General features: G+C 40.1%; 2 protein-coding genes across 2 annotated transcripts; one reads left to right on the forward strand and one right to left on the reverse strand.

Moving 5' to 3' along the window:
* Positions 1-3683: 3683 nt before the first annotated feature.
* On the reverse strand, positions 3684-9226 carry bud23 (BUD23 rRNA methyltransferase and ribosome maturation factor). The gene is made up of 12 exons (XM_078246065.1): positions 9036-9226; positions 8826-8863; positions 8151-8246; positions 6829-6911; positions 6242-6338; positions 6035-6131; positions 5883-5933; positions 5708-5793; positions 5461-5506; positions 5315-5376; positions 4333-4422; positions 3684-4136 (listed from the first exon to the last, which is right to left on the reverse strand). The coding sequence occupies exons 1-12, from the start codon at positions 9081-9083 to the stop codon at positions 4082-4084; spliced, it is 849 nt and encodes a 282-aa protein (XP_078102191.1). The 5' UTR covers positions 9084-9226; the 3' UTR covers positions 3684-4081.
* Positions 9227-10535: 1309 nt separating this feature from the next.
* On the forward strand, positions 10536-13154 carry dnajc30b (DnaJ (Hsp40) homolog, subfamily C, member 30b). Its single transcript, XM_078246068.1, has one exon. The coding sequence runs from the start codon at positions 10695-10697 to the stop codon at positions 11844-11846; it is 1152 nt and encodes a 383-aa protein (XP_078102194.1). The 5' UTR covers positions 10536-10694; the 3' UTR covers positions 11847-13154.
* The last annotated feature ends 628 nt before the right edge of the window (positions 13155-13782 follow it).

The following is a 13782-nucleotide window of genomic DNA, read 5'->3' on the forward strand; positions in this document are numbered from 1 at the left end:
TCTAACCCCAGTTATCCACATTGAACTGTTTTTTTTTTCCTTTGGCACTTCACAAGAGACCAGTTTACCTTTAACTATCCTACAGGAGCTGTTTCCCAGCAGCAAAGTTCCCAGGATCATGGGGCATCTAAATCTAATTCTTGGAGGGACTCCAAATCTTATTCAAAATTATTACAACTACACAATGGAGATAGAAAATTTAGTGCAAGGCTGCAACTGCATGACCTATTTCTTGCCACAAATGTATCCAAAAACGAAATGCTTGTGCATTTCTTTTTTTTATTTAATGACAATATTTCCAGAACAGCCACCAACTTTTTTCATCTTGAAAATCTGAAGCAAAGCCCAATGACAGCCCAGTAAGGTATGTGAAGGCAGCAAGAGGTGGGTTTGTCAGCTTTAGGGTTTAAGATGATGATGAGAGAACTGCAAATGATCTATGCTATTTGAAATGACCGTTCTATGTAATGTAACCTTAACAAATCCCAGCAGGGTCATTTGCACAAGTTACAGCATTTCTCCAAATTGAAGCTAGAACTCAAAATGTTTTGTTCCCTATAGCTGAAACAACTAAATAAACAGAGGTGTCGAAAGTATTCCCATTCATTACTCAGGTAGAAGTATAGATACTAGATACTAGGGTTTAAAAAGACTTCTGTAGAAGTTGAAGTATCAACCAAGCTTTTTACTCAAGTAAACGTGTAAAAGTACTGGTTTCAAAACTACTTAAAGTATAAAAGTAATGTAAGGGGAAAAAAATAATATCAATATGCTTTTTCAAATTAGATGGCGAGTTTTGGAAACCATTAGCTCGTGGTACTTGGGTGTACAAACCAATAGGGTGTCGGAATGGTATATTTATACTTCTCATCCAACCACAATCAAATTCACTCTATCCTGATGGCGCGATTTATTTGGATAGGTTTTTTTGGGGGGGGGGGGGGTTTGTGTTTTTTTTAACGATGACAAGCCGGAATGAAAACAAGCCGAACTGAAATAGGAGTAACAAGGCTATTTTTAAAATGTAAGGAGTAGAAAGTACAGATAATTGCATGAAAATGTAAGGAGTAGAAGTAAAAAGTCTGCTGTAAAATAATTACTCCAGTAAAGTATAGATACCCAAAATTTCTACTTAAGTAAGGTAACAAAGTATTTGTACTTCGTTACTTGACACCTCTGTAAATAAAACATACATAAACTTATCGATCCTTTAGCAAGCAAATCTGACTAAATTAGCTGGTTCCAGCTTCTCAAATGTAAGCATTTGCTACTTGTTACTGTCACTGTGAATTAAATATCTTTGAATTTGTACTATTGGTTGGACAGATGTGATTCTGAGAACTTGTTACTGGCATTTATCTGGTACAATAAATATATTTTTTTTTAAAAAGGCAGATTTAACAATATTGAACATACTTAGTTGCAGGGAGTCCTAGTGCATTGCACACTAGTTCAGAGCTTTTATACAACCACACATGTACCCAACACTGTGGTGTTGTAATGTGCTGCTAAGACCCACAGATATCTGCACGAGTCAAGAAAATGCATCAATTTGAGGCTGCAAATGGAAAACAATATCACTCTAGTGCTGATGGGAAATAACAGTCTGTGACATGCAATTTACTTCATTTTTATTTGGTCTGGATTGCCTGAAATTGGTCTGGCTGAGGCCGCTCCAGCTTCCATTTCTCAGAAGATGAAGGATATGATCAAAAATAGTTAAAGAAAATAGAATCAGCAGCTGACATTCCATTGATCTAAATCCTGAACAATTTGGTTGAATTTGTGTTTCTCACTGAAGCTGGTGAGAACGATTAAGGCTCTCTCTCTTAATTATACAACTGCATCCCCCAATATTGCAAGGAGGCAGGCTGGAGACGCGCCTCTCTCTCTCTCTCTCACACTCACACACACACACACACACACACACACGATGTCTCTTGAGGCCAATTCATAGCTAGATCTTCACTGAAAACTGGGAGTCGTAAATTGTTCTCTCCCCTCTCCTCAGTTAAACTGCCAATTACCCATATCTGACAAGGACACTTTACTACCCCCACACACACACACACACACACACACACACACACACGCCAAAAACCTATCAGTTATGCATCCTTAACTATTATACTTCAAAACGTAGAATAACGATTTGAAGGCTCTATTTTTTAGGATTAATCTCTCTTATGAGGACTCTCTCCACATGCACATATCTTTATAAACTGCAGTAGAAATGTAAGGAGAAGACAACATTGTTTGTGTTTTTTTTTTTGTTTTTTTAATAACCCACAGAGGGCGGAATGGGCGAGCTGGGACCAATTTCCCATTTCAAATCACACACCCATAGTTGGCCATATCGATCTCGCAAGCGCTCGCTCACACACACACACACACACACACACACACACACACACACACACACACACGCTCAAATTGAAAATGGCATGTTACGTTATTGAACCTATGGAGTTTAAATACCATTAAATACAAAGTAAGCACCCTCTTGAGTCCCAGAGATGCAATAGCCCTGGCTATATGCTTAAACAAATAGCTAAGCAGGCAGGCTCAAAGTGATTTTTCGTTTGGAGAATAAGGAGAAAACGACTTCATATCAGCTTCTTTACCCGCACAGTAGGCTATTGGGAACACTATGCGCCTGTTGCTTGTGATAAACCACATTTCAGCCTCCATCAGACCCCCGAGAGTCACAACTGTTGCTCAATCAGCGAACCCCGCTCTGTGGATCTGTGCTGTCTGAAGACGCTTTTATAAAGGCTAAAATGCATCTATTCACAGAACAGGTGAATGATGACAGTTTAAAAGAATCAATCAGTAACTTACATGTTTAAGTTCTTGCATTCGGTCCTTCATGGCTCCAGTAAATTACTCGTCTTCCTCCAGTTCCCGATGTCTTCTGGCTGTGTGTGGTGATGGAGCGGCGGGGCGGAGACCGACAGGATGACGTGAGACCGACCGAGGCGAGGGTGCGCGTCTGGCGGAGGCGAGAGGCGGTGATTTTCCCCCTTTGGTTTGGATGGTGGGACCACTTTACGGAGCCGGGTGACGCGCAGTAAAAGGTGAGGCGAGGCCTTCCGCCGTTAACCCATTACACACCTTCAACTTCCTCTTCAATTCGCACTAATTGACTCTTTTTATATGGCCCTTCTCTCTAAGTTTCCGTTTGTTCCGTTAAAGTCAGTCTGACATACTGAAGGCTAGACTGACAAGAAGAGAGCCCCTCAGAGTGTGTGGCTGAGGAGCGACACTGGGTTGGATTTGATTATCGATTGAGCAGGTTCAGAGATAACGCCCAGGTGGCTGCCAATGTGCCAAAGCGCACAGCGACCTCTGTCGGCTACACATGATGCACACTGAAATGGAAGCAGCAAAAGATCTCGAAATTAATATTTATACAATACACAGAAATACATAGAAATGTCATATATTTGCTTGTACAGCTTCATAATAAAATATAAATAAGTTCCTTTAGTTTTTTTTTTACGATGCCTGCATATGTCCATGTGGGATTTTAAATTTGATCAATTAATTTAGTGTGTTGTTTTCTTACTTAAGAGCCATTTTGATTACATTATCAACAGTTGACATGTCTTTATTAGATTACACAGGTCTTTTATGTACTATTCTACGGATAATAACAGTCTACATAAAATGAAATAACAAAATTTGTGATAGTTGCAGCTGCAATTTGTCATTTTATTCCATTTTAAAAGTTCATTTAGTTACATTTTCCACTTAGGACTCCCGTTTCTTTAACCTTGAATGAACGGGGATAACGTATACATCTGCATGTATCATTTATTTATGAAAAGTACAAATGTCTGTCCATGTGTACTTTGTATCTTCCAGCCAACATGAACAGGAAGAGTGCAATATTACTACCATTTGTCAGAAACAAACACTCAACCAAAAGTAAAAATGATTGGCCATTATAGCTTTTTACTCTTGCATCTCATCCACTTGAATTTAAGAGTTGGAAGTCCAAACACTCTGCAATTCGGGGGGTAAATGTGTGTGGGGTGGTAGAGACAAGAGCTAATGAAGGCTCAGCTGCATGAGTCAGTTAGAAATTAGGTCTTCTCTGACGTCCAGTGTATTTTGTGTCGGCTCGAACCTCCCTGCAGGCCAACAAACACACAGCAGAGAGAGAGGAGGCGTCAGCAAGTGTTACAGAATACAGCTCATCAAGAGGTGATTCAGTTGAAGCTAAACTTAAGTATATTACATTATTTAGAGCATGAATATTTCAGCACAAGATTAAACAAAAAAAAATCCAATAGTTTGTCCTGAAAGAGTTTAAAACACTGTACATACCGTCCCTGCCTTCTCCTCCTCTCCTTCTTCTCAAAGATCCAATCTCGCCCCTTCTTCGCCGATTTCCCCTTCATGTTTTTGAACCGGCATCTTCACAAAGAAATAGTGTGGCTGATAAGCTTATTTAAAATGCACCTTGTTCTTTGTGACAAACCACCCAAGAGCTCCTCGCCTCTGATGCTAAATATTTCACTCACACATGCAGTCTCTTTGTGTAACCAGGAGGAGCAACTCCAACATCTTTGTGTATAAGGGAGGAAAAGCTGCCCGACAGAATTTTTAGTCAGGCAGGACAACGACCCTTTTGAGATTCCTCTCGGTCTTCTGGCTTCATCAAAGCAAGTATGACTGAACCTGCACTTATCGAGGCCAAGACCTGTTTGTAAATCAATAAAGAAACTAGGGATTGTCCTAGTCAGAGTGAAGAAGGGCTACAACTCCCAATTTCCTTGATTACTCATTCTGACCATAAAATGTAAAAACCAAATAGTGAAAATGGTGATCACAATTTCCCAGAGGCCAATATTTAAATTACTTGCGTTGTCCAGCTAACAGTCCAAAACCCAAATAATATTCAGTATACTATCAAAGAAGATAAAGAAAAGCAGCAAAGCTCAGACCAGCAAATGTTAGGCATTACAAAAGAAGCACTCAAACAACTAACTAAAAAAAACTATTTTCAAACAACTAACTAAAATGTATGCGTGTTAAAATCCGTGAATACGTTTGAGGTATCTACAAAATGCCACATGCAAATTGTCAGCAGTAAGCACATTAAGAACTAAATATTGTAACAATTGGCGCTCAGATGGCCTCAGGCTGCATCTCATCACATTGCATCTTTCTGAATAAAACAGACCAAACAAACAAATAAATCCAGATAAACTCTGGTGACTAAAACTAACTCTGCTACCCCCAACCATGTAAATGGTTTCATCAAACTATCATAATTCCAGTGTCTGCCTGCAGTGAATATCTTTACCTCTGTCCTGAATACTGGACCTGGTTTGAAACAGCTCTGTCTGACGTTTCTGTTCCCAATCCCTGAAAAGAAGAAAAAGAGATCAATATTGTAGCTAAAATGAAACACAAACTTCCCCAATATCCACCAACTCCTTTGTTTCTTACTTTGGGAAGGGCTCCTGTTACTCCAGCAAACAGACACAGGAAGAACCTGGAAACAAAGTGTAAATCAGGCCGACCAAGTTATAATTCATTACGAGGCCTAATGTGACAAACACTCGGGTCTGTTCTAATTAGCCTTGTGTTGCAAGTACACTGTTGCTTATTTCACAGGCCATTAAGAAGGAATCAATTGCAGAAGGCTGCAGCTGACCATGTCAAAATAAAAGCCCAGCTTCTGATAGGTACTGACTTTTTAGCCTTGCTGCTGTTGGGGTAATCTACCACCATGCCTCCACCGAAGCCTGCCCTCATGGCCTGCGTCGTAATCAGCTCAAGCTATGGAGGGGGAAAGAAGAAGACTGAAGGTAAATAAAGGAATCGGCAGAAAACATCAGATTTTACACCCACCATGCACGTTATTTCACCTGTTCTGAGTTCTCTGGATAAAGCTGGAAAACTGCACGTGCACCTCTTGACTAAAAGACAAAGAGCAAAGATAGCTAGCAAAGGTCTTCATCATAAAATATGGTATCTATCTGGATGTTTGGAAAGACAAACAAGAGTGATAAAACCTTACCAGAGAAGAGTAGAGAGTACTAAAGAAGGTGTAGAGTCTCTTAGGAGGACTATGTGTCCTCTTGTCGGCATTACAGAGCCACTGCAGAGCAGAAATACTGACAGGGCATAACGCGAAAGGTACATGAAAAACTGAGTTAGAAATTATTCAAAATCAAATTCAAAAACCTTGCTTTTTCTTGTAACATAAGCATGCTCTGTTCTTCACCTGATGCAGCCATCGAAGGTGCCGGGTCGGAAAGGCATCCCCTGGCCCATGTCCCCCACTAAAAGGTCTCCCTCTACTTCTCTGTCCAGTGCAACATCTGTCACAGGCAAGACGGGATTTGATCAATGTTTCAGAAATGTATCCACAGCCTCCTTTTAAAGTAAATGCATAAATAAACAAATAAAACAAACCTAAAAAATACATAAGAAATCATATCATTATTTTGTGCAAAAGTTAAAATGTCATCCAGAGGGATAAGACAGAAACCTCTGATACTTGACTTATATAAGACTGTATATAAATATGAACAAACAAAACAAATATAGCTCGGCTGAAGGCAGGAAAGTCAAAAATGTTTAGTTAAGAAAGTTGTGCAACGTCTTCTAAGTTTGATGGACTTGCATTGAAGCGGACACTGGTCTGTACCTCACTGTGTGTTCTTAAAGTTAGTTAAGTTAATGGAATTTTATTCTTGTAAGAAACTATAAATTTGTCTGATTTAAAAGTATAATATCACAATATCGATAAGATACTGGTACATCATCCACCTCTTGCTTCTTGTTTAAATGTAACAGTGACAAACTAACCCAGCATTGCGGTGCTGATGTCAACTCCAACCCAGTAGTGTCCCTCCTCTGACAGGAAGTCTCCACTGAGACCAGAGCCGCACCTGAGAGACAGAGGACAGACAGTTACTCGAGTCCTTCACATCACAAACACACAAGATTACTGTATTGTTCCAGATCTTACAATGGGTTCTTTTAAATAAAAAAAATAAAAAGAGTCTTATGTGCCACACTGGTGACATTCAGATAGCCTGGCTCCGCCCTCCTACGTACTTCCGCTCAATTTTCATTCGCCTTCAGTACGTTGTCTGGGTTTGCGGTATATTCGCGGGTTTTCTCCGGCCAATCTTTACCGGTCCAATCAGCGAACAGAGGGAGTGACTGAGAACGATGACGTTGAGGTTGTGTGCTAGTTTGAGTTCCGTAATGGCGTCGGAGAAAGATGCGAGCAAAGCCATTCGTTGCTGAGTTTTGTTGGTGGCCATGATGTTGTGGCCCTCCTCCCCCACGGGGTTCAGGAAAAGTTTGATTTTCCAGCTCGCTCCATTAGTGGTGAAGGAGTTGGCTAAGGCGAACGCTAGCGATGCTAAGCCGACATCACGACCAAAAGTTAGCGATAGGTTATGGCAGATCCAGAGTGGCTCTGGGCAGATCCAATAGTTTTAAACTTCAACAGAGTACCCACCTTCAAGGAAGTTAACACTGGTCAATGGAGAGAGGCCAGACTCTCTGTACAAATGAAATGTACAAGAGTCTGGTAGGACCAGGCTAACATTCAGATGAGGTGAAACTCAAACACTACAAGACTATTACAGTACTTTCAACACTTCCAATACAACTATTTCATTGACACCATCTAAAAGTCCATGTGTCTGTAATGTTGCTGCAGTGCTTCACCAATATGTCAAAACCACTGTACTTTAAATTTATTTTTTTATTTCGAACAAACAAATAACAATATAATAAAATATAACACAATAAGTGTGTGGCGACACACCAAAGCGAAAAAACAACATCTATAGAAAAAACAACATCTATAGATTTTTTTCATCTACAAATTAGAGTACATTCAGAATGTTAAAGTACATATCATCACGATGAAGATAGATTACTAATGAAGCAAAGTGCAGCAGAAGTCAAAGTTTGATTGATGTCTTCAGTGATGTAACAATACACAATGTACATCCTATTTAGACAATGGCTAGTCTAACTGTGACCTTATTAATGTTAAGCTCAACAGAAAAAAAGTGTATAATTTCTTGCTCAAAAATTAGGGTTTATGTTTATATTTTAAGTTAATAGTGTAATACTGCATGCAAAGACAGTCAGTGTCACTCCCTCACCCCACATCTAGCAGGAAGCATGGTTGTCCCTCTGGCAGGTTTAAAAGCTCTACAGCTCTCTCTGACATCTGGGTCTGGATCTCAATCATTCGAGAGCTGTGAAGCAACAAAACACACACACACACACACACACACACACACACACAGATATAAGTTACACTGTTATATGTGACTTCTGGCAACGGAAAAACATTATGAAAGAAACAAGTTCAACCTTTAAATGTGGCAAAGTGCCATCTGATTTGATGTTGGATTTAGTAGCTTTTCCAATCATACAACTGAAGCAACTATCGCTCCACAGCAAGTCTGCAGAATCAGACAGGGATTCATTTATTTTTTTAATTTAAAAAGGGAAAATCCAACCTGAAGCAGAATTTTAAATATTGGTATACCAATGAATTTGAAGTGTAAATCAATGTATGCACTACAACCACAGACAATTCTCTCCTTAAGTTGGAAAGTGAGTTGATTATGTGATATATTTGAATTAGTGACTTACTGACTAACTTTGCATGCTTTAATTGCATGTTTGATTCAAATTAGTTTCATGCGAGTGCGCTTTCAGTAGTGAATAAAATAGTGTCCTATATCTCAGTAAAAATCAGCATTGTAAAAAGGTAGATTTCCCCTACAAACAGTGACAGAAAGCTATTGACAAGTAACACCCAGACTCACTTTTGAGAGTATTTCTTTGCCTCGGCTTCATTGTAGAACTGCGGGGATGAGAGCACATCAATAACAAATACCACTTCAATAAAACAGTTAAACAGTTCACGACATTGTCTGTCAGCTGACTACCCCCAGTTTGTGCCCAGTTTGTGTTTTTAGCTGCTAGGACTACTGTTAGCCTAGCAGCTAAAAACTAGAATACACAGCGCCACTGACCACATCTGGAGGAGCTGAGTGTTCCGGCCGCCGACAGCTGGAGGTCATGGTTGGTTGTCCTTGTGTTTGTGTGCCGGTATCTGAAGGTGAAGGGTTATTTTATAATATCAGTTCATAAACAACCTAATAGCATTGCGATAGCCGACGGCCCACCACACGTGAAGAGCAATGACGTCACTTGCAAGCGACGTAAGTACTTCATCGTCGAATAAAAGCAACCCAGCTAAAACAGAAGCTTATATCGCCACCTACTGGGTAGATATTAAATAAAATATAAATTAAAAACATGTATTATTGTAATGCGAAAACATATCGTCCTCACATAAACTCTTTTTAGAGTTTATTCTTTATTTTTTTTTATCAACCAATACAAATTTAAATAACAATACACATCTGTTATCTGCAAACTAAATAAATAAAATTAATAATAAATCAAATATACATAATAATAATAATAATAATAGTATAATACAATATATAGATTATTTAATAATATATTTATATTATTATATATAATATTGAAAAAAAGCTAATATAATACAAACAGGGGATATTACACAATATATATGCTACTGCCATCTGTTTAGAGTGTTTAAAAAATGGTGTCCTTTAGTTTCATGGCCATAATTACTAAATACACCTTCATTACACTCGAAATTGAATCAAATTCTCAAAAACATATCACAGTTTTAAAAGTAAAGGGTACACCAAATATAGTTTTTTGGGAAATGACTGTAACGATTTATTGTTTACTGCAAAATATATAGACTGTTAAAACTATGCCTGTTACATAAGGTTACTAAGGTTGTTATATACCACACCGTGTTAGTCAACTCTTGAGGTTCCCCGTTTTCTGCAAAATGATTGGTCGGTTATGATAAGTACTTCCTGTAAACATTGACTGTTATTGGTACCTCGTTATGTGACGTAGCCGGATGCTGCATCATTGTTCCTGCCTGCTCGCCGCATAGACAGTAAGAATGGACCAACAGATCCCGTTGCTCTGGACGGAGACCAGTGAAGGCCATTAGAGGCACTTTTCCGGTGAGCGCTGAGCGTTACTGCGCAGCCTCCAACTGAGAGAGACGACGTAAATGTGACGTGAGCAACCTGTCTGAAAGTTGTAAGTCTGCTGGTAGCTGTGCCAAGAGAAATCTCAATCATTCCCAATCTTACAGAGACGGAGAGCGTAGGTATATGTAAGGAGAGAACATGGACACAGGCTAATTATTTCTAACTAAAATGCTAGTTAACATTAGTAATTAAACTTAAACAGCTAATGTAAGTCGAAACTGCCTGCGAGCTTCTCCTGTACTACACGGTAATTCCTCTACTATGCGACAGTAAGTCGCGTGGTTATGACACAATCGTTAGCCTATTTTTACAAAAACGTCTACTACGGAGCCATAACGTGAGGTACAAAGTAATGGAGCCTTTTATACATTGTCGTGTTTCTTTAGAAATAAACAATGGACAAATAAAGTCTTTAAACGCTTCAGGTGTAAAGTTATTCGCTGTCAAAGTGACGTCAAAATGAATGGCAGTCAATGGAATGCTAACGTCGGGTGATCGCTTTGTAGCATCAAAATGGCGCTATAGGAGGTTCGAGCTCTGAAGCGAAGCTTACCCCCTTGGCTCGCCGGCTCTCTTCTCGGTAAAATGGCAGAGGTAGGTCAGAGGCTGGGGAGCGGAGCTTACCGGCTGTCCGCTCTCAAAAACAACAAGCGTCGACTGGTGTGCACCGGAGAAAGTCCCGGATCTCTGCTGGGTAACTGCACCTTCAGTGACAATCGGCTAAAAGAGAAATCAAGCCGGGATAATCAACGTGAAGTTCAGCCAGTGTCAAAAAGAAGGGCAACACAACGCAAATCAGAGAAACTTTCCAGAGTGAGAACGAGTGAGAGTCAACAGGAAAATGGGACTTTGCGTTGTGCCACATATTTGAAGCTGGATTCATCCCGTTTTATCAGAGAAAGCCTGCAAGCTCACACAACAGCCCTGTACCTCTCAGCAAGACTGCAGCCTCTCCTCCAGGAGAAGCTGCTGCCTGGCAAAATGACATGGTGGACTAGAGGAGCTGTTTCCATCCATCCTGACACCTTCAGGTCCCGCCATCAGCTGCGAGCTTTCTGCACTGTCATCTTCATTCTGGCAGAGCAGAGGTCAGAGAAGCTGTGGCGTCTGAAACTACATCCTGATACCCTGCAAGCCTCTAGTAGAAGCTACAGCTGGAGGAGTGACAGCAGCTCAGAAGATACTCCTCCACTGTACAGAAGCAGGACGTCCTATTACGACATCCTCAGAGTGTCCCCCAGTGCCACTCAGTCCCAGGTCAAGACAGCCTACTACAAGCAGTCCTTCATCCATCACCCTGACAAGAACCAGGGCAACAAGGAGGCCGCACGGCGCTTCTCTGATATCAGTGAGGCGTACGCAGTGCTGGGCAACATCAGCCTGAGGAGGAAGTACGACCATGGTATTCTGAGTGGGTCAGACGTTCAAAGTGCAGGGAGACCGTCCTCCAAAGAGACCACGAGCAGATTCACAGGCTCCCCACAGCATCATCAATACAGAGCCAGACGTTTCTCCCAAGCTAGCGGGAAGACCATGTTTGATTTTGACGCCTTTTATCAGGCTCACTACGGGGAGCAGCTGCAGAGGGAGAGGGAAATGAGAGCCAGGAAGGAGCACATGGAGGAGCAGAAGAAAGAGAATCTTCGCAAGTGGAGGCAAGGGAAAATGTTGGAGATGACTGTGGCGATGCTGCTGACCATGGCAGGCTTACTTTTTGTCAGTCTCAGCAAGTCCTGAAATAGAGGCAGCAACCCGGCGTGCCCCTATGGGGGTGCATGTTACGACTCTCAGGGGGGCTGGAGATGGAGGGTTAGGGGATGCTACCTCAGTTTTGCAAGCGTTAACACAGTTTCTGACAGTTGAAGATGGTGGTTATATGCTGGTTATTTATAACCAAGGTCCCCTGATAAAAGCTGATTGTATCAAGACAGCAACTGAACATATTCATTTTCTTTCTATCTAGGATCTAAAAAGCATAAACAAACATTAGACATAGACACACACTTGCCTACAAAGGGATGCCAGGAAAAAACTGGAAATCTACTAACTAGGGATGCACCGATCCAACCTTTTTCAGTCCCGATACCGATGCCTGGGCTTTGTGTATCTGTCAATACCTGATACCGATCTGATACCATTGTTGAATTAATAATACACTGTATACCTTCCACCTTATACCTTCCTTCCACCATGTGGAAGAGACTAAAGGCACCAGACTTTCCTAACTAAACATTACTTTCCTAACTAAGACAAAATAACATAGATGGAATGTATTGAATTCTTGTTTATTTGTACACTCAACTCTTCCAGCATGCGACACACGTGCAACAGAGGGGAAAAAAACGAACAAAACTGGATCAGCCCATGGATCTGTTAATTTTTCCGATCCAGCTATTTTGTCAATATTGGGACCGATATCCGATCTTAATATGGGATCAGTGCACCCCTGCTACTAACCACATAGCATGAGCATGTAGATCATTAAAGAATCTCAAAAGCACCCAGTGTATGGGTGATAATAAGATATCATATTTAAAACTTTATGGCTTTCCTACATTTGATTTATTAAAAAATAGTTTTCAGAGTTACATCATTACAATCTTGTAAAATGTTCATGATCCTCATCCTGAGAAGTGTCATTGCAGGTTTAGGCTTCACAACAACGGTTCAAAAAGATGTGAAGTTTCTGTGTAAACATGTATTTATTTACTTCCTATTAGAAGTGACAAGTCTGAAGCCAAACAACTTTTTTTGGCAGCTCAAATTCAATTCTGTTCATTCAAATACTGCACAAGGGTGGACAAATTAAATGTATCATGCTGGACACTGGATCAGTAATGTAAAAAAATGACTTTGAAGTGTGCAATTTTAAGATTATTCGAAAAAATGTATACACATAGATTTTTACACCTTCTCCCAGGTGTTTTAAGTGTGTATATGTGTTATCTACTGTATATAGAAGATGCCACGTGTTAAAGTATTTATTTTATGTAAGGGAAACTGTATTAAGCAACTTTGATAAAACCGTTTATTTCTTTGTTTTAATCTAGTTTTATTTATCAATGATCATAGTAAATATGCAATTACCCAGCACTTCTTTTGTTTTCTTTTTCTGCAATGCTATAAAATCTCTCTAGAGGGCATCTGCGTACATCAAAATAATCTGGTTACAGCTGGAGGCCTGAGGGGGGTCAGTGAGTTTACACTCTGTGGGATGACATTAATGTATGTCATGGAGGTCTCAGTCTGCTGAGAGCTGCTGCTGTTGGTGACAGTATGTTCATTTCTCCGAAGATGCTAAATATTAAAAAACTATCAAACTTGGTAAATGTCTGGGATTAAGTTATCAGTCTTTAAACTGAAGTGGTCAAAACACTGTCTGATCTTTGAAAATGGTTCACTATGTGTCATATACATTTATGAACTGACACTAAATATATAACAACTCAGTGTGATCGCATTAGGGCCTAATTATGAAACACAGGCTGAAACTCACATCACATTTCACACTTCTGTTAGATGAATAAATAGAGGTGAGACAAATTATCTCTGCATAGTGATGCCCCATCACTTTAAATAGCCTACTTCATCAGATTATTTTTGTAGCTCTTTTCTATGCCTTTAATCTCAAACATTTCAGGCTGAATCCCCAGATTGTGACATTTATGAGTGA

The sequence above is a fragment of the Sander vitreus genome, chromosome 3, assembly GCF_031162955.1.
Source record: "Sander vitreus isolate 19-12246 chromosome 3, sanVit1, whole genome shotgun sequence".
Lineage (NCBI taxonomy): Eukaryota > Metazoa > Chordata > Actinopteri > Perciformes > Percidae > Sander > Sander vitreus.

Coding starts and splice junctions, on each gene's coding strand:
- bud23 (XM_078246065.1), bottom strand. CDS start 9,083: ATGACCTCCAGCTGTCGGCGGCCGGAACACTCAGCTCCTCCAGATGTG. Junction 8,247..8,825: donor GCAAAGAAATACTCTCAAAA/GTGAGTCTGGGT, acceptor GTTGCTTCACAG/CTCTCGAATGATTGAGATCC. Junction 6,339..6,828: donor CATCAGCACCGCAATGCTGG/GTTAGTTTGTCA, acceptor TGCCTGTGACAG/ATGTTGCACTGGACAGAGAA.
- dnajc30b (XM_078246068.1), top strand. CDS start 10,695: ATGGCAGAGGTAGGTCAGAGGCTGGGGAGCGGAGCTTACCGGCTGTCC.